We start from the raw sequence: 20,822 nt of genomic DNA, 5'->3' as shown, positions 1-20,822 counted from the left end.
CAGCTCCTGGTTTCCTCCACTATGAACGCATCTGCTCTGAATGACCTTTTCCGTAGTAAGTAAACCCTCCGCCCTCCTTCTTCATATTCACTGAATGTTCCCTCCATGTCTTTAGGACCACTGGAACTTGAAAAAGTCAACTTTTTCCCTCTCTTTAGGTTGCACAATGCAGCATGTGGAATCTTAGTTACTTGACCAGGGATCAAACCCACGCTCCCTGCATTGGAAGTGTGGAGTTTAACCACTGGGCCACCAGGGAAATGATTGCCCCCACCCCATGTCTTTGATTAAAGTATAACCTGGCTTTTATTTGAGGACACTGCTTCCCACACATTTGAAGAGAACAGTGACCGCTGTCCATTGTCTGAGGGGAACTGGGTTTCCTCGACACCGCTCATGATCTCTCCTGGACCATTGACTCTCTTTTCATGATGAATAAATCCCTCTTTTCTTAGGAATCATGTCCTGAGTCTTTCTAGCAACCTCTCAATCTTTGCAAAACTCCATTCACTTCCTGGTTTCTACCTCTCACTCCTTGGAGATGCTGTTGCATGAAACACATGTTTGATATCAAACCTGCTAGCTTGGAATCATAAATCAGTGACCCTCAAGACCCAGCTCCACTGTGCATCGTTCATTCAGTCTGTAAGTTTTTAAATTGACTGTTAACTGGGGGAAGGGACATGAAGAAAACTCTGAGTTTTGGGCATGTTCTAGATCTTGATCAGGGTGACGGTTTTATATCTCTGTCTCTATATCTGGGCTTCCTTGGTGGCTCAGAGGTAAAGAACCCACCTGCCAATGCAGGAGATGTGGGTTTGATCCCTGTGTCGGGAAGATCCCCTGGAGGAGGAAATGGCAACCTACTCCAGTATTTTTGCCTGGGAAATCCCATGGACAGAAGAGCCTGGCAGACTATGGTTCATGGGCTTGCAGAAGTGTCAGACACAACTTAGTGACTAAACAACAACATATCTATATCTATTATAGACATAGGTAATACCAAGTTCCTCTGTCTATGGAATTTCCCAACAACATATCTAATGTACTATCTATCCAGGAGAAAGGAGGATTCCTGCCTTCTGGAACAAAATGGGTGAACCTTGAGCTATGCTCAGGAGATTGTCAGACAGAGACAAGTACTGTATAATCTTTTATTCGTGGAATTGAAAAATCTCAGACTCAAGAAAAAAGAAAAAAGTGAAAACCTGATTGCCAGGAGACAGAGGTAGGGGGTGGGATGATAAGGCTGATGTAATTTCTGGATATGAATGTGTAATAAGTAATAAATTACCCAAGGGAATACACAGTTCCATGAATATACTGAAAGCCACTGACATGTACATTTAAAAAGGGCAAACTATATATGTATGAATTATGCTATTGATACTATGTATAAAATAGGTAACTAATGAGAGCCTACTGTACATCACAGGGAACTCTCCTTAATGCACTCTGGTGACCTGAATGAGAAGGAAGCCCCAAAGGGGAGGGAGATATGTGTATGTGTGTGACTGACTCATTTTGCTGTACAGCAGGAACTAGCACTACCTTGTAAAGCAACCATACACCAATAAAAATTAAAGAAAAAGGTGTTTAAAAAAAAAGAAGGGAATTCCCTGGCAGTCCAGTTTAGGAATTGGCACTTTCACTGTTGTGGGCTTAGGTTCAATCTTTTGTTGGGGAACTAACATCCTACAAGTCATGTAGCCTGGCTAAAATAAAAAATAAGAAAGGGTTTTGGCTAATTCTCCTACCTCAGGCTCTGTCCGTTTGATGCCTGTGAGGAAGAGGAGGTAGGCCAGGAAGAGGCAGATGGAGAGCTGCAGGTGGAGGGAGGTGCTGACGTTCTGGATGGATCGACACAGGAGGAAGGTGAGGGCCGCCAGGAAGAGGCAGAGCAGAGAGAGGCTCAGCCCCACGTAGGTGATCACGGTCAGCACGGGGTCCTCCTAGACGCAGCAGGAGAAAAGAGATCCCAATTGGTTTTTGTTTTGGACACTGTGGTTCCCAATAACCCGGGTCTTAGAACCCTCAATGCATGGTGTTAATTTCCTCGTGAGAAACTGAACAGATCAATAGTGGCCAAGCCAAACTTCCCTCGTAGTCCACTGGTGAAGAATTGGCCTACCAGTGCAGGGGACAAGTGTTTCATCCCTGGTCTGAGAAGGTCCCACATGCTGTGGGGCAGCTAAGCCCGTGTGCCACAAGTACTGAGCCCACCTGCTGCAACTCCTGAGCCTGTGTGCTGCAACTAGTGGAGCCCACGTGCCCTAGAGCCCATTGCTGGGCTCCTCTGCAAGAGAAGCCGCCACAATGAGAAGCCTGGGCACTGCAACTAGAGAGTAGCCCTGGCTTGCCACAAATACAGAAAGCCCATGTGCAGCAGTGAAGACCAGGCAGCTGAAAGTAAATAATTAATTTTTAAAAAAGATTAGACAATCACAATGAAACATGACTCTCACCCCAACAGTAAGAAAATGATAATCGACAAAATTGTACCTTTTCTTGATCTCATTGGAGAGCCAAGTTTGCACAGCAAAGAGGCAACATTAACTCAAGTTCTTCCCAAAAGAGATGAGACAGAACGATTTCAATTTTGACAGAGCACAGAAGGAACACATGGTTGCTACAGGACTGCATGTGAAGAAATCCACCAGAAATTCCTAAAGGCTGAATGCAGTGGTTTTGGATGACTAGGTTTCCCAGATATAAGGGTTGTTTCACTCACAAGTTCTACCCCATGAAAACATGAAAAAAGGCTCCATGCCACTAGTCATCAGGTCTGTATACATTAAAGCCATAATGAGATACCACTATACACCTCCTAAAAGGGTTGTATATTTTTAACATGAAAAAGAGAAATTTATATTAATGCATATATAGAAAGGGTTAGTCACTCAGTCATGTCCACCTCTTTGAGACCCCATGGACCATAGCTGGCCAGGCTCTTCTGTCCAAGGGCTTCTCCAGGCAAGAATACTGGAGTGGGTTGCCATTTCCTTCTCCAGAGGAATCTTCCTGAAAAACAGTACTGATGAACCTATTTGCAGGGCGGGAATAGAGACTCAGATATAGAGAAAGGACTTGTGTTCACAGAGGGGAAAGGAGAGGGTGGGACCAGTTGAGAGAGCAGCACTGGAGCGTATGCACTGTGGCTTCTCAGGTAGCACTGAAACAAGTGCACTACCATGTGTGAAAGAAAAGCTAGCTGGAAGATGCTCAATAGCACAGGGAGTTCCGCTTGGTACTCTGTGATGACCTAACAGGGTGGGATGGGGGTTGGGTGGGATGGGGGTTAGGTAAGAGGGAGACTCAAAAGGGAAGGGAATGTTGGTGTACGGCAGAAACTAACACAGCATTGTAAAGCATTATCCTTGAATTCTAAAAAATGAAAAGAAAAAGAGGAAGATACATAGCTGTTCCTCTGCTAATGTTTTTTCATCTTCTTTCTGAAGATCCCTGCCTCCCACCAGCACCACCCTGCAGCAGAGCTGACTTTCAGCGGCATGTGTGTTTACACACGTACCTTCAGCTCGACCGAGGCCATGAGGACGGCAAAGGTGGACAGGTGGCTGCAACTGCATACAGTTCGAGTTCCGTCGGACAAGATCACGTGGCACCCTTCATTAGACCAGACCAGCTCGTCCCAGTAGACACACAGAGACTTTCTGCTTTCCCCTACCATCTGGAAAGAAAATTGCTCTTCATGAGACACTATCATTTAAAATCTGAAGCTTTCCACACATACATGCACACACACACACATGCATGCATGCTTACACACAACAAAATACTATTCAACCATAAAAAATGAAATGATGCCATTTGCAACACAGATAGGCCAAAAGGATATTATGCTTGGCAAAATGTCAGGTAGATAAAGACAAATACTTATATTATTTCCTATATGTGGAATCTAAGAAATAAAACGAATGGAATATAGAAAACAGAAACAAACTCACAGACATAAAAAACAAACTTATGATGACCAAAGGGGATAAGGAAGAGGGGAGAGACAAATTAGGACTATGGGATTAACAGATACAAACTCATATCAATAAAAGAGATAAGCACCTACAATTTACTATATAGCACAGGAAACTATCCCTATTATTTTGTAATAACCTATAATGGAATATAATACGCAAAAATACTGAATTACCATATTGTATGATTGCGTGCATGCTTAGTTGTGTCCAACCAGGATCCTCTGTCCATGGAATTTTCTGGGCAAGAATACTGGAATGAGTTACCTTTTCCTCCTCCAGGGAATCTTCCCGACCCAGGGATCAAACCCGAGCCTCCTTTGTCTTCTGCACTCGCAGGCAGATTTTTTACCACTGAGTCACCTGGGAAGCCCACTATATTGTATACTTGAAACCAACACAGCATTCTAAATCAACTATACTCCAATAAAGTTTGTTATGTTAAAGTTTTTGGTTTTTAATTTTTGATATAATTTAAATGTTACTTTCCATTTACAATAATCGCAAAATTTTGTTTACACAGAAACAGACTCATAGACATAGAGAACATACTTGTGGTTGCCGGGGGTGGAGCGGGTGGGGAGGGAGAGGGATGGACTGGGAGTTTGGCATTTGTAGATTCAAACTATACATTTACAATGTAGAAACAACAAGGTCCTACTATATAGCATGGGGAAGTATATTAAATATCTTGTGAGGACAATTTTTAATGTGTTTTAAAAATCATGGAATTCAGTTTTTCCTTTTGTATGGTTTTACTGAGGTATAATTGATACACAAAGGTAAAAAATCCACCTGCTAATGCAGGAGATGCAAGAGACAGGGATTCAATCCCTGGGTTGGGAAGACTCCCTGGGGGTAGAAAATGGCAACCCAATCCAGTGTTCTTGCCTGGACAATCCCATGGACAGAGGAGCCTGGAGGGCTACAGTCCATGGGGCCGTAAGAGTCAGACATGACTGAACACAACATACTACATGAAACGTGACGAATTGGGATATATGTACACCTGTGACACCATCACCACCATCAAAGCAACAAAACAAATCCAACACTTCCTGAAGTTTCCTGCGTCCCTTTGTTTCTGCTTTTTGTGGTAAGAACACTATGAGATCTACCCTCTTAACAAAATTTGAAGGGCATGATACCATATTTACTATGGGCTTTGTTATACAAAGTATCTTTTACTTAGAACTGGAAGACCAGAGAGCAGTATTTTCAAATCCTTCTTCAATTAATTAGAGGCTCAAGTTTCAATTCTGGGGTCAGAAATGAAACCCTAATATTAAAAAAAAAATCTTTCATCTGACTTAAAAAATTTTTTTTCTTTATTTATTTTTGGCTGTGCTGGGTCTTCATTTCTGGGCAGTGTTTTCTTTAGTTTCAGAGAGCAGGGCCTGCTCGCTAGCTGTGGTGCACGGGCTTCTCACTGTGATGGCTGGCTTCTCTTGTTGCTGAGCATGGGCTCCAGGGCACGTGGGCTTCAGCAGTTGCGACACATGGCTCATCATAGCAGCTCGAGGGCTCTAGAGCGCAGAATAGTCGTGGCACACAAGCTTAGTTACCCTGAGGCACGTGGGATCTTCCCAGACCAGGGTTCAAACCCACGTCTCCTGCATTGGCAGGTGAATTATTTGCCATGGAGCCACCAGGGAAGCTCTCATCTGGCTTTTAATTTTTTAAGTTGAGTCTTTTATTTTTTCCAGCTTTATTGAGGAATACTTGACAAATATAACTGTACATACTTAAAGTACATGACTTGATGATTTTACTTTAAAGATCTTACTGTGAACATCTTGGGCTTCCCTGGTGGCTCAGTGGTAAAGAATCTGCCTGGCAGTGCAGGAGACACTGGCTCGATCTCTGGGTTGGGAGGAATCCCCTGAAGGAGAAAATGCCAACCCACTTCAATATTCTTGCTGGAAAATTCCATGGATGGAGGAGCCTGGCTGGATCTGGTCCATGGGATTGTAAAGAGTCACGTTTATTTGTTCATTTCCCAACAGTAAATAAGGCTACAGTTTTTTTTAAATCACTTTTTAGTCTGTTGAAGGAATAATTCCCATCATGTAATTTTTGGAGTAACTCTTAACCAAGGACTGGGTTGAATTTCAAATCTCCATCAGCAATTCCTGATAAATCAGCCTGGGCAGAAAGAACTGACTGTAAAAGCCATACTTTTTCACTACTAGCTTTATAGGTATGATCAGTAGAAATCTCTAGGTGCTCAAATAAGTGGATACTTTGCCCACCTGTATATGGTGAAATGTGAAGTTCACGGGTTTGGCCAGGGAACAATTCTTCTTGCATCCTGTGGTGCCACTTATCACCTTGGAATTCAGTTGAAAGTGATCCAGCTTTTCATCAAGAGTTAGGTTTTCCTTAGACACAAAGGAGCCATCTAAGATGGACCCGAAAGACTTGTAAGAAATAAAGACCACAGCACCTGAAAGGAAGCAAAGAACCAATGAACCTGAGGAGGAGACTGGAGAATGTGCTGCCAGTTAAGGAGTTATCTGGCCAGTTTCTTAGGAGTCAGATATGGAATGTAGGACTCTGAATCCTAATTTATTAGACCATACATCCTTGAAAAATAGATGGGGGAGATTCCAAAATCTTTCTACTTGCAGGATGTTAAGGCTATGTCTGGATTCTGGTAGAGATATCCCCTCTGTCCCTAGCAGCACTTTACAATAGTCAAGATATGGAAGCAAGCTAAGTGTCCTCCCATAGATGAATGGATAAAGAAGTGGTATATATACACAATGGAATATTACACAACCATAAAAAGAACGAAGTCTTTCCATTTGCAGCAACATGGGTGAACCTGGAGGATATGATGTTATGTTAGTAAAATAAGTCAGACAGAGAAAAACAAATCCCACATGCTTTCACTTCTATGTGGAATCTAAAACACGAGACAAAAGAGAAACAGATTCATGGACACAGAGAACAAAGTGGTGGTTTCGAGAGGAGAAAATATGCAGGGGACATGGAGAGAAGAAGGGTGATGAGGATTAAGAGGTACCAACTTCAACTGCAAAATATATGTCACAAAGATGTAATTACAGACAGAGAATATAGTCAAGGATATTGTAACAATTTTGTATAGTGAGGTGATCATTCATAATGTATAAAAGCATCAAATCAGCCTGTTGTATGCCTGAAATTGAGCTTCCCTGGTAAAGAAGTACTGCTCAGTGGTAAAGAACTTGCCTGCAGTGCAGAAGCCACAGGTGACATGGGTTCGATCCCTGGGTCGGGAAGATCCCTAGGGGGAGGGCATGAAATCCCCATGGACAGAGGAGCCTGGTGGGCTATAGTCCATAGGGTGGCAAAAAGTTGGACACAACTGAAGCGACTTAGCATGCATGCATGAAATTAGTATAATATTGTGTATTAATTGTTAGTATAACTCAATAAAAAATAAGAGTAAATTTCCCCTGCCCCCAATTCTAGAGATGTTGAGATAATTTAGGTAATTTCTATTACCTCCAGTTCCTCCTCCAGTGACAACACTGCAATCGATGTCCATTGTCTCCTTTTCAATCTGTAATTTAACTATCTCGTTTTCTGTTTTGCAACCATTCTTGATGGTCAGCGCTTCAATAACTAAAAAAACAGAAAATCTGCATGAATGTTGGAAATCCTTATAAACACTTATTTTAAAACATAATCTCCTTGTCCATCTCATTAAAAAACAATGACAAGGACTTCCCTGGTGCCCAGTGGTTAGGAATCCATGCTCCCAATGCGAGGGGCGTGGGTTTGATCCCTGGTCAGGGAACCAAGATCCCACACGCTGCATGGTGTGGCAGAAAAATAAATAAAAATTAAATTTTAAAAATGACAACTGTAGGAGCTTCAGATGAAAACTGGAATTTGGGTGATGAAGTTTGAGTGGACACATAGAAGCTATTGGCTTTATTTGGGTACCGAGTCTCTTATTGGAGGGAAAAATTCAATATATAAATAACCTCGGATATGCAGGGAAACCTGGCATGCTGCAGTACATGGGGTCGCAGAGTTGGACACAAAGGAGTGACTGAACTTACTTACTTATGCAGATCACACCACTCTTAGAGCAGAAAGCAAAGAGGAACGAAAGAGCCTCTTGAAGAAGGTGAAAGAGGAGAGTGAAAAAATTGGCTTAAAACTCAACATTCAAAAAACTAAGATCCTGGCATCTGGTCCCATCACTTCATGCAGACAGATGGGGAAACAATGGAAACAGTGATGGACTTTACTTTCTTGGGCTTCAAAATCACTGTGGACAGTGACTGCTGTCATGAAATTAAAAGATGCTTGCTCCTTGGAAGAAAAGCTATGACAAAGCTAAACAGCATATTGAGCAGAGACATTACTTTGCCAACAAAGGTCCATATACTCAAACCTATGGTTTTTCCAGTAGTCATGTATGGATGTGAGGGCTGGACCATAAAGAAGGCTGAGCACTGAAGAACTGATGCTCTTGAACTGTGGTGTTGGAGAAGACTCTTGAGAGTCCCTTGGACTGCAAGGAGATCAAATCAGTCAATCCTAAAGGAAATCAGTCCTGAATATTCATTGGAAGGACTGATGCTGAAGCAGAAGCTCCAATCCTTTGGCCACCTGATGCGAAGAACCAACTCATTAGAAAAGGCCTTGATGCTGGGAAAGATCGAAGGTGGCAGGAGAAGGGGGCGACAGAGGGTGAAATGGTTGGATGGCATCACCGACTCAATGGACATGAGTTTGAGCAAGCTTCAGGAGATAGTGAAGGACAAGGAAGCCTGGCTGCTGCAGTCCATGGGGTCACAAAGAGTTGGACATGACTGAGTGACTGAACAACAACAACAATATGTCAATTACTATTGATACTATGGGCTTCCCAGGTGGCTCAGTGGTAAAGAATCTGCCTGCCAATGCAGGAGACGCCAGAGATGCAAATTCCGTCCCTGGGTCAGGAAGATCCCTTGGTGAGGAAATGGCAACCCACTCTAGTATTCTTGCCTGGGAAATCCCATGGACAGAGGAACCTAGCAGGCTACAGTCCATGGGGTCTCAAAGGGTTGAATGCGATGTTGCAACTAAAAACTAACAAAAAATAAAATAGATAACTAATGAGAAGCTACTTTCTAGCACAGGGGACTCTACTCAGTGCTCTGTGGTGACCTAAATGGGAAGCAAATAGAAAAAAAAGAGGATATGTAGCTGATTCACCTTGCTGTATAGTTGAAACTAATACAACACTGTAAGGCAACCATACTCCAAAAAAAAATTAATTAAAAAAAGAATCATAAGACATCTTTCTTCCCTTCATCTGTCCATACTCACTCTTCAGCCTCTTTTGTTTTGAATAAGCTAATCAACTTCAGCACCAAACTCTCTCTTTCTCTCAAACTCCACATGCACCCTGGCAGCAAATCAAGACCTTTGCTGAAAAGACACCAACCTTGGTGTGAGTCTGATTTGGGGCACTGACTTCATCTGGCCCACCAGGAGATGTCTCCTGGCTCATCCCAGTCATCTAACTGCATTCATTGTTCCCCCAGAGCAGCCAGTGGGATCCTTTCAAAATGTGAATCAGATAGGGTCTCCCTGAATAAAAGTTAGTGTTGTTACAATTCCCAGGAAGACCCTGCTTGATCTTGCCTTGTATCAGTTCCTTGTCCAGTCACCTTCAGTCACTCTGCAAGTACCTCCAACACACCAGGAATGCTCACCTCAAGCCCTCTGACCAGTATCATTCTCCCCCAGATATGCACGCAGCTCACTCCTTCTTCTTCAAGTCTTCACACAAATCTTGCCTTCTCTCCAAGCCCACTCTATTCACTCTAAGTAGCATCACAAACTGCCTCCCTGACATTTGCTATGTCCCTCACCTCCTCTTTAAGACAGACAAATTTGATTAAATCAAAAGTGAAAACATCTCCACTCAAATATCCTTTCAACAAACTACAGATTGGCAGAAGATATTTAGAGACATAAATGAGGTCCATCATATGTAAAGAGCTCCCAAATATCAATAAGATAAAAACCAAAAACACAATGGACAAAAAGCAAAAGGATAAGGGGAAATGGACAAAAAATATAAATCAGAATAATCACAAAAAAGAAACCTAATGGCCAGCATAAAATAGAGACATCTAATCCACTAGTAATCAGTGATATGCAGATAAAACTATAGTGAGATATCATTGCTTATGCATGATGTCAGCAGGAAAGAAGAGCCTGAAAACTTAGAGGTTGTGAGGGGGATAACTATACTTCAACAAAATAATTTTTTAAAGTGGAATTTTACCCTCTAATTGATGACAACACCACAGCTTTTCTGTTCATATATTCATTCATTTATTTGACAATTAGTAAATCCTTCTAGGGTGCTTCTCTGATGGCTCATCAGGTAAAGAACTCACCTGCAATGCAGGAGACACAGGAAATTTGGGTTCAATGAGTCAGGAAGATCCTCTGGAGGAGGAAATGGCACCCCACTCCAGTATTCTTGCCTGGGGAATTTCATGGACAGAGGAGCCTAGCAGGCTACAGTCCATACAGTCACAAAGAGTCTGACATGACTGAGTGGCTAAGTACACAGCACAAATCCTTTTAGGTATCAGACACTTTACCAGGTGCTCTTTATCCCCATGGAAGCCTTGTTAATTCTAAGAGTAAAGACTGCTTTATCCTTCAGTGTATCCTTGATAAAGATTTGTACCTAATAACCCTAGGGTGACTCTTGGATTAAAAGTGACAGTACATGCAGCCACAAAAGATTCACTATGAAAATAGGTTAGTTGGTGGGAATGCAAACTAGTACAGCCACTATGGAGAACAGTGTGGAGATTCCTTAAAAAACTGGAAATAGAACTGCCTTATGATCCAGCAATCCCACTGCTGGGCATACACACTGAGGAAACCAGAAGTGAAAGAGACACATGTACCCCAATGTTCATCGCAGCACTGTTTATAATAGCCAGGACATGGAAGCAACCTAGATGTCCATCAGCAGATGAATGGATAAGAAAGCAGTGGTACATATACACAATGGAGTATTACTCAGCCATTAAAAAGAATACATTTGAATCAGTTCTAATGAGGTGGATGAAACTGGAGCCTATTATACAGAGTGAAGTAAGCCAGAAAGAAAAACACCAATACAGTATACTAGTGCATATATATGGAATTTAGAAAGATGGTAACAATAACCCTGTGTACGAGACAGCAATAGAGACACTGATGTATAGAACAGTCTTATGGACTCTGTGGGAGAGGGAGAGGGAGAGGGTGGGAGGATTTGGGAGAATGGCATTGAAACATGTATAATATCATATATGAAACGAGTCAGCAGTCCAGGTTCGATGCACGATACAGGATGCTCAGGGCTGGTGCACTGGGATGACCCAGAGGGATGGTATCGGAAGGGAGGTGGGAGGGGAGTTCAGGATGGGGAACATGTGTACACCCGTGGTGGATTCATGTTGATGTATGGCAAAACCAATACAATATTGTAAAGTAATTAGCCTCCGATTAAAATAAATACATTTATACTAAAAAATAAATAAAATGCAAAAAAAAAAAAAATAGGTTAGACTTGAAAGATGAATGGATGGTCCAGTTAAATGAACTTTCAAGCCTCATTCAATGCAAATTTAGGGTTCTGAAGAGAAATAAGATATTTCATGTCAAGTTCATACACAGATTTTGCCAGTGTAAAGAAAGAGAAGGGTGTTTTCTGCCAATGAAATTGTAGCTCAACCAGCATTTCCTGAACCCAATTAAGTTTGAGAGTCTGCCTGAGTATCTATGACCGCAGCTTACCCATAAATTGTGACTCTTTCCTCAGCGTTCCTCCTGTGGGTCGATTGAGGGCAGCTTCATAGGCTGCCGACTGCACTCTGTGAAGATACTGTGTTGCTAAACGGGCAGTTTCTTCCTTGTGTTCCTGAGATGGCTTGGTGGTGATGTTGCTGAAGTTGCCAAAAGAATCGGCTATTTCCTGCCATACAAACAGTGAGTGTGCAGACGTAGAGAGCAGATATGTGGTTGCCGAGAGGGAGAGGGTTGGGAGAGGGACTGGGAGTTTGGGATTAACAGATGCAAACTATGATACGAAGGATGGATAAAAAACAAGGTCCCACTGTAGAGCACAGGGAGCTACATTCACTATCCTGTGATAAACCATAACGGAAAAAAATAAATTTAAAAATTGTGAGTGCGTTTATAAAATAGAAACAGACTCACAGATTTCTAAAACAAACTAATGATTACCAAAGGGGAAACATAGGATGCAGGGAGGGACAAATTAGGAAACTGGGATGAACACACACAGGATATAAAACATGGCCTTCTGTACAGCACAGGGACCTATACTCCACATTCTACAATACCTATATGGGAAAAGAAGCTGTAGAAGAATGAATATATTCATTCATTCGTATTTATATATACATATAACCGAATGTCTTTGCTATACCCCTGAAACTAACAACATTGTCAATAAACTATACTCCAATAAAATTTTTAAACAAGAATAGAATACTTAGGAATAAACAAAAAACTGAGTGTGATTCACCAATAAAATTTTTTTAAAAGAATGAAATATGAATAAACAAAAAAGTAGTGGATGTGAAAATGGCTATTGTCTAGGAGGAAATCATAAAAGGAAACTAAGACTACAGATTTTATTTTCCAGACCTTTCTCGAAGCTTCCACAACTATGAGCTTTCTCTGGGATTATTCCCATTGCTCAATAGCAGAAGGGAACAGTTTGTAGGGAGAAGACGCGAATGTTTAAATAAAGCAGGAAGAAACTCAGACCTTACACTTTTACTTCATTCCATTGTGAAGTAATTGAATGTTTTTAATTCACTGATCCTAGATTTTGCATCACCTTCTACCTGGTTTCCTGGGTGGAGACGATCCCCTGGAGGAAGAAATGCAACCCACTCCAGTATTCCTGCCTGGAAAATCCCATGGACAGAGGAGCCTGGTGGGCTATAGTCCGTGGGGTTGCCAAGAGTCGGACACGACTGAGCGACTGAGAACGTGCCCATGCTGCCTGGTCTCACCTTTGCTTTTCTGCTGAATTCCTCTGCCTTTGTGCTTTCTTTTAGAGCTTTTTAGTATACCCCTGAAGAAACAGTCAATTGTCATCCAATATGGGAAAATGTTTATTTCCAGAAAAGTAGGAAGGGAGAGACCTCTTGAAATAAGGTTAAAAATCTACACGTGCGGTTTGAATTTCTCCTGTGATGTGGAGACCCAGAAAGGAAAAAGAACTTGTCCCACCTAATTTATAATTAATTCCTTCCGGCATACTGGAGGAAGAAAAAGATGGAGAATTGTCTACTGTGAGAAAACATTCACAGAAACAGGGAATGATTTCAAACCTGTAACTTAAGTGTGACATTGTTATCTTCTGGTACTCCTTTTGTTACCATGGTAACAGAGCTAATCCTTGTGTTATTTGGGTCCTGGGTGGTGACCTAAAAGGAGAGAATAGAAACATATCATTGGCTTTCATTCAGTTACAAGCATCCAGAGGTTGTTCTCAAGTTCTCAGAAGCTTTATTAAAACAGTTGGCTCTGGCAGAGAAATACTCTGACATATCTGTGAATGCAAGACTGCAAAATTAAACACACTTGTTGGAGTTTAGCACACACACACAATGTAAATAAAGTTCAATACATTGTTTTGGGACTAATGGGTATCCATTTGAAAAGAATGAATCAGTTCAACACCCACCCCATTATTCTCAAAAGTAGTTTCTAGAGAGCTTACCTGTCAAAAATGCCTAAATATTCCCAACTATTAAGTTAATATCTTTTTTCCCCCACTGAGAAAATTAAAATTGTAGGAGGGGCAATTCAAATATATCAACTTTGGGGGATGGAAGTGAAACAATCAAATGCCATTCATAATAGTCAAAATATTAAAATGTATTTCTATTTTTATATATTTTATATAAAGTCTTTATTTCTATATAACCTTTGTGTATAACAGATAATGATGTAGACATGTCTTTCCACTCTCCATTTTAATAAAAACAATCTGTATAACATATTTACCTTTATTCTTTTTTTCCCAGCTTTATTTATTCTCCTCCTACTCTACTGTTTTTTCTGGTTTGTGTGTGTGTAATTTATTTTTTAAAAAATTAATTTATTTATTTTAATTGGAGTACACAATATTGCAGGGGTTTTGCCATACATCAACATGAATCAGCCATGGGTGTACATGTGTCCCCCAATCCTGAATCGCCCCTCCCACGTCCTCCCCACCCCATCCTTCTGCATTGTCCCAGAGCACCAGCTTTGAGTGCCCTGCTTCATCCATTGAACTTGCACTGTTCATCTATTTTACATATGGTAATATACATGTTTCAATGCTATTGTCTCAAATCATCCCACCCTCACCTTCTCCCACATAGTCCAAAAGTCTGTTCTTTACATGTGTCTCTTTTGCTGTCTTGCATATAGGGTCGTCATTACCATCTTTCTAAATTCCATATATATGTGTTAATATACTGTATTTGTGTTTCTCTTTTTGACTTACTTCACTCTGTATAATAGGCTCCAGTTTCATCCACCTCATTGAATTGACTCAAATGTGTTCTTTTTTATAGCTAAGTAATATTCCATTTACCTTTATTCTTGACTGTGACTAGAGAGAGTCTGTTTTCCAAAAGTGCACTTTAACCTAAATGGTCTAGAAGGCATGTTTTTTAAGTCCTGTAAGTTCTATATGACACTGGACAATTTAGCTGCTAAGTCACTTCAGTCGTGTCCAACTCTGTGCGACCACATAGACGGCAGTCCACCAGGCTCCCCTGTCCCTGGGATTCTCCAGGCAAGAGTACTGGAGTGGGGTGCCATTGCCTTCTCCGTCAAGCTGCAAATAACTTTTAATGAAACAAAGGACTGAATTTTGAAAATTCATCTTTTGGGTGTAATATTGATTTCCATATTGTCTCAATGTAACATATGTTTGTTTTGTAAGTCACTTTTGAAAGATTTCTTTGCAATAACACATAACATTTGCAACAGTGAAATTATATCAACCATAATGATGATTAAATTGAGGGGGTGTGGGTGCTTACTGTTTTTTTTTTTTTTTTTAATAATTTGGCCATGCCATTTAGCATGCGAAATCTTAGTTCTGTGACCAGGGATTGGAGGCACAGAATCTTAACCACTGGACCACCAGGGAAGTCCCAGATGGTGTGTTTTTTATAATTAATTCTGTACAGAACTAGTGTTGACTGAGAACACTTCATGGCTGCCATGTATTCTCCAAACAATACATTGTTGCTCAGAAAGAAAGCAATCGGTAAAACAAAATATGGAAGAAATAGGAGAAGATGCAAAAATATTAATATCAAGAAACACCTTTTTATCCCCAAAGACCATTAAGTATATGTGCCCTGGCAGGTGTGGGGAGGTTGATTTGAACCCTTGTTTTATATGTTATATTTAAGGATATTCCCTCTAGAGAATATTTTATTTGTAATTACTGTTTATTTCCACATATTGGTGGTGGGCACCAAACACAGATTTACAAAGATGGAAACATACCTGTTGTTTATAGTCTTCCGAAAATGTAACTTGGGTTGGGGTAGGGGACCTAGGGTTGATTCCTAGAAATAGAATGATAATTAAAAAAAAGAAAAGAAAAACAGAAATGTTTCTTCCCAGTCTGAAATTCGGAAAATTTCCCTCCCCAACTTTTCCTTTTTCCAACTTGCTCCCAGCTTTCTTTTATTATGGGATTTCTGCTTCTCAGTCATGCCTGCTGGTTGTCATGCCTGCTAGCCAATTGAAGTGTTTGTGTGTATATGTGTGTGTTTGTGTGTATATGTGTGTGTTTGTGTGTGTGTTAGTCACTCATTCATATCTGAGTCTTTGTGCCCCCGTGGACTGTAGCCCACCAGACTCCTCCGTCCATAGAATTCTCCAGGGAAGAATACTGGATTGCCGTTCCCTTCTCCAGGGTATCTTCCCCAGGGATCAAACCTGGGTCTCCTGCATTGCAGACGGATTGTTTGAGCTATCAGGGAAGCCCAAAATTGAAGTATAGTTTATTTATAATACTGTATTAGTTTCAGGTATATAACATAGTGATTCAATATTTTTGTATAGATTATACCCCATTTAAAATGATCACAAAGTAATGGGTATATCTCCCTCTGCTATATAATATGTACTTGTTGCTTATTTATTTTATACATACTTGTCTGTACCTCTTAATTCTATACCCCTATCTTGCCCCTCCCCCTTCTTCTCCCCACTGGTAGCCACTAGTTTGTTCTCTATATCTGTGAGTCTGTTTCTGTTTTGTTATATATCTATTTGTTTTATTTCTTAGAGTCCACATGTAAGTAATATCATACTTACTTGTATTTGTCTTTGTCTGACTTATTTCACTAAGCATAATACTCTCTAGTCCATATTGTTGCAAATGTCAGAATTTCATTCTTTTTTATGGCTGAGTAGTATTCCATTCTGTGTATATCTATGTCTGTCTCTATATCTCACATCTTCTTTATCCATTTATCTGTTGATGGACACAGATTGCTTCTGCATCTTGGCTCTTGTAAATACTACTGCTATGAACATTGGGATGAATGTATCTTTTCAAATTAATATTTTTGTTTTCTTCAGATGTATACCCAGGAGTGGAATTGCTGGATCATATCGCAGTCCTATGTTTAGTATTTTGAGGAAACTCCATATTGTTTTCCATAAAGTGAAAGTGAAGTCACTCAGTCATGTCCGCCTCTTTGCGACCCTGTGGTCTGCAGCCTGCCAGCCTTCTCCTCTGTCCATGGGATTTTCCAGGCAAGAATACTGGAGTGAGCTGCCATTTTCTTCTCCAGGGGATATGCCCAACACAGGGATCGAACTCAGGTCTCCCACACTGCAGGCAGATTCTTTACCCTCTGAGCCACCAGGGAATCCCTGTTTTCCATAGTGACTATACAAATGCCACCGACAATGTACAAGGGTTTCCTGTACTCCACATCCTCTCCAACATTTATCTGTAGACTTTCTGATGATAGCCATTCTGACAGGTGTGAGGTGTTACTTCATTGTGGTTTTGATTGCATTGCTCTGATGATCAGCAATGTTAAACATCTTTTCATGTGCCTGTTGGCCATCTGTATTTATTCTTTGGAAAAAATGTCTATTCAAGTCTTTTGCTGAGGAATACTAATCCCTAGTCCATCTTATCATTTGTAAATATTTTCTCCTATTATGTGGGTTATCTTTTCATTTTTTTAAACTTTTTATTTTATATCAAAGTATAGCTGATTAACAATGTTGTATTAGTTTCAGGAGTACAGCAAAGTGCTTTAGTTACACACACACACACATATATATATATATACGTCTCTATTCTTTTATAAAATAATTTGTCTTTTCGTTTTTTAATTGAGTTGCCCTAAGCTTCAATATTTCAATATAAGTCAGAAAGACAAGTTAAAATAAGAATAAATTGGCAACCACTAGGGGGAGTCTTAATGTGTTACCTTAACAGGAGCTGCACATTTGGAATGCATCTCTGCTCAGTAGTAAAGAATTGCCTGCCAAAGCAGGAGACGCAGGAGACCTGGATTCGAACCCTGGATCAGGAAGATCCCCTAGAGGAGGTCATACTAATCCTCTCCAGTATTCTTGCCTGGAGAATCCCATGGACAGAGGAGACTGGTGGGCTATAGTCCATGGGGTCGCAAAGAATAGAACATGATTGAAGCGACTGAGCACTCATAAACATGTGTGCACACATACATGTTAAGCACACATAAACAGCCATATCAAAGGATAGTATTTAGATACTGAGGAATTGAAAGGTTATTAGCATACTGAAGTCAGATCCATACTGATGCATTGTTTTCCTTCACTTGTTTACCTCAACTCTTTCTCTCAGAAAATTTTCACCCGAAGGCGTCAGAGAATCTGCTTACTTATGCAAGTTCCTCCGGAGCCAGTAAAGTGAGTTCTCCCATCAGGTGTCTCAAACCCAGGATTGCAGACACATAAGTAGCTTCCCTGGGTGTTCTTACACTTGGCTGTCGGTGAGCACAGTGCGGGGTCCAGGCATTCATTCTTATCTGTGGCAGGAAAAGGATGAAAAGTGAATCAGTCAGTGACATGGGGTCACTCAGGGCTCCATGAGTTCACCTTTTCATGCCACATCTGTGGCATGTCCGCCACACACAGGTCACAGTCTGTACATTTCAAGGCACTCACCTTGGTGTCTTCAAGGCTGTCTCAATATAAAACTGAAAGTTTTGCCTCTAGAAAACCACTAAGCACCAACCCAACAGAGATGGTCAGCCAGTGTCAGAGCAGTGAACAGGATTACTCATATTTATTTTCCATTTTTAAAATCAATTTTTATTGGAGTATAAAAAACATTTTTTTCCTAATGTTGGAGCCCATCCATGAGGATGATGACAGGAAGGTATATTCTTTACTGTCTGAGTCATCAGGGAAGCCCTAATACCATGCTAATGAAGGGTAACTACAAGCAAGGAAAATAAGAGTAGAATAATCAGTTAGATGATATGGTTAGATAGCTTCACTGACTCAATGGACATGAATCTGAGCAAACTCTGGGAGACAGTTAAAGACAGGGAAGCCTGGCATGCTGCAGTCCATGGGGTTGCAAGAGTTGGATACAACTAAGTGACTGAACAACAGCAATAAATACTTGAATAAAATTTTTTTAATTAAAAATTAAAAAACTAATTTAAAACATATTTGGGCTTCCCTGGTGGCTCAGACTGTAATGAATCTGCCTGCAATGTGGGAGACCAGGGTTTGATCTTTGGGTCGGGAATATCCCTTGGAGAAGGAAATGGTAACCCACTGCAGTATTCTTGCCTGGAGAATCCCATGGACAGAGCAGCCTGGCGGGCTACGGTCCATGGGATCGCAAAGAACTGAACCAGCTGAAGCGACTGACACACACGCATACATGTTATGCACATGTATAAACAGCTGTATCAAGTGACAGTGTTTAGATACTGAGGAATTGAAAGGTTATTAGCATACTGAAGTCAGATCTGTACTGATGCATTGTTTGTTTTCCTCAACTCTTTTCTCTGAGGAAATTTTCACCGGAAGGCGTCAGAGAATCTGCTTACCTATGCAAGTTCCTCTGGAGCCAGTAAAGTGAGCTCTCCCAGCAGGTGTCTCAAACCCAGGATTGCAGACACATAAGTAGCTTCCCCAGGTGTTAGTACACGTGGCTGTCAGTGGGCACGCTGTGCTGTTCAGGCATTCATTCTTATCTGTGGCAGGAAAAGGATGAAAAGTGAATCAGTCAGTGACAGGGCTCCATGGGGTCACTCAGGGCTCCATGAGTTCACCTTTTCATGCCACGTCTGTGGCATGTCCGCCACACACAGGTCACAGTCTGTGCATTTCAAGGCACTCACCTTGGTTTGCTCAAGGCTGTCTCAATATAAAGCTGAAAGTTTTGCCTCTAGAAAACCACTAAGTGCCAACCCAACCGAGATGGTCAGCCAGTGCCAGAGCAGTGAACAGGATTACTCATATTTATTTTCCTTTCTTTAAATCAATTTTTATTGGAGTATATAAAACATTTTTTTCCCTAGTGTTGGAGCCCATCCATGAGGATGATGACAGGAAGGTAGATTCCTTACTGTCTGAGTCACCAGGGAAGCTCTAATACCATGCTAATGAAGGGTAACTACAAGCAAGGAAAATAAGACTAGAATAATCAGTTAGATGAGATGGTTAGATAGCATCACTGACTCAATGGACATGAATCTGAGCAAACTCTGGGAGATAGTTAAAGACAGGAAAGCCTGGCATGCTACAGTCCATGGGGTTGCAAAGAGTTGGACACAACTTAGCGACTGAAAAACAACAATAAATACATCAGACATTTTTTTTACATGAAAAAATAGTTGAATACATATTATTTAAAAAAAATAGTTTAATATGGGCTTCCCTGGTGACTCAGACTATAGTGAATCTGCCTGCAATGTGGAAGACCCAGGCTCAATCTCTGTGTCAGGAATATGCCTTGGAGAAGGAAATGTCAACCCATTCTAGTATTCTTGCCTGGGAAGTCCCATGGATAGAGGAGCTTGGTGGGCTAGGCGTTTCAGAGTTGGACATGAATGAACGACTAACACTAACTAACATACATATTTATTTATTGTTTAAAAAACAGTAGAAGGAACAGAGAGTGGTGAGTAGATTTTTTTTTAAATTTTATTTTATTTTTAAACTTTACAATATTGTATTAGTTTTGCCAAATATCGAAATGAATCCGCCACAGGTATACATGTGTTCCCCATCCTGAACCCTCCTCCCTCCTCCCTCCCCATACCATCCCTCTGGGTCGTCCCAGTGCACCAGCCCCAAGCATCCAGTACCGTGCATCGAACCTGGACTGGCGACTCGTTTCATACATGATATTATACATGTTTCAATGCTATTCTCCCAAATCTCCCCACCCTCTCCCTCTCCCACAGAGTCCATAAGACTGATCTATACATCGGTGTCTCTTTTGCTGTCTCGTACACAGGGTTATTGTTACTATCTTTCTAAATTCCATATATATGTGTTAGTATACTGTATTGGTGTTTTTCTTTCTGGCTTACTTCACTCTGTATAGTAGGCTCCAGTTTCATCCATCTCATTAGAACTGATTCAAATGTATTCTTTTTTTTTTAAATTTTATTTTATTTTTAAACTTTACATAATTGTATTAGTTTTGCCAAATATCAAAATGAATCCGCCACAGGTATACATGTGTTCCCCATCCTGAACCCTCCTCCCTCCTCCCTCCCCATACCATCCCTCTGGGTCTGT

At 40.9% G+C, this 20,822-nt stretch overlaps 1 protein-coding gene across 1 annotated transcript in view; it reads right to left on the bottom strand.

Moving 5' to 3' along the window:
• LOC104979743 (EGF-like module-containing mucin-like hormone receptor-like 3) overlaps window positions 1-20,822 on the bottom strand; it is a 42,081-nt gene that overhangs the window by 12,430 nt on the left and 8,829 nt on the right. Inside the window, exons 4-12 of the mRNA XM_010828255.1 lie at window positions 19,121-19,267; window positions 17,936-18,082; window positions 15,546-15,607; window positions 13,361-13,456; window positions 11,790-11,967; window positions 7,482-7,601; window positions 6,242-6,435; window positions 3,530-3,688; window positions 1,758-1,952 (exon numbers count right to left, since the gene is read on the bottom strand). Of these exons, the coding sequence (XP_010826557.1) occupies window positions 1,758-1,952; window positions 3,530-3,688; window positions 6,242-6,435; window positions 7,482-7,601; window positions 11,790-11,967; window positions 13,361-13,456; window positions 15,546-15,607; window positions 17,936-18,082; window positions 19,121-19,267 (1,298 nt within the window). The remainder of the gene's footprint in view (window positions 1-1,757; window positions 1,953-3,529; window positions 3,689-6,241; window positions 6,436-7,481; window positions 7,602-11,789; window positions 11,968-13,360; window positions 13,457-15,545; window positions 15,608-17,935; window positions 18,083-19,120; window positions 19,268-20,822) is intronic.

Source organism: Bison bison, unplaced genomic scaffold (genome assembly GCF_000754665.1).
Source record: "Bison bison bison isolate TAMUID 2011002044 unplaced genomic scaffold, Bison_UMD1.0 scf7180017864492, whole genome shotgun sequence".
NCBI classification, from domain to species: Eukaryota; Metazoa; Chordata; class Mammalia; order Artiodactyla; family Bovidae; genus Bison; species Bison bison.
Note: the sequence above shows the minus strand (reverse complement) of the source record. Positions and strands in the feature narration are given on the sequence as shown.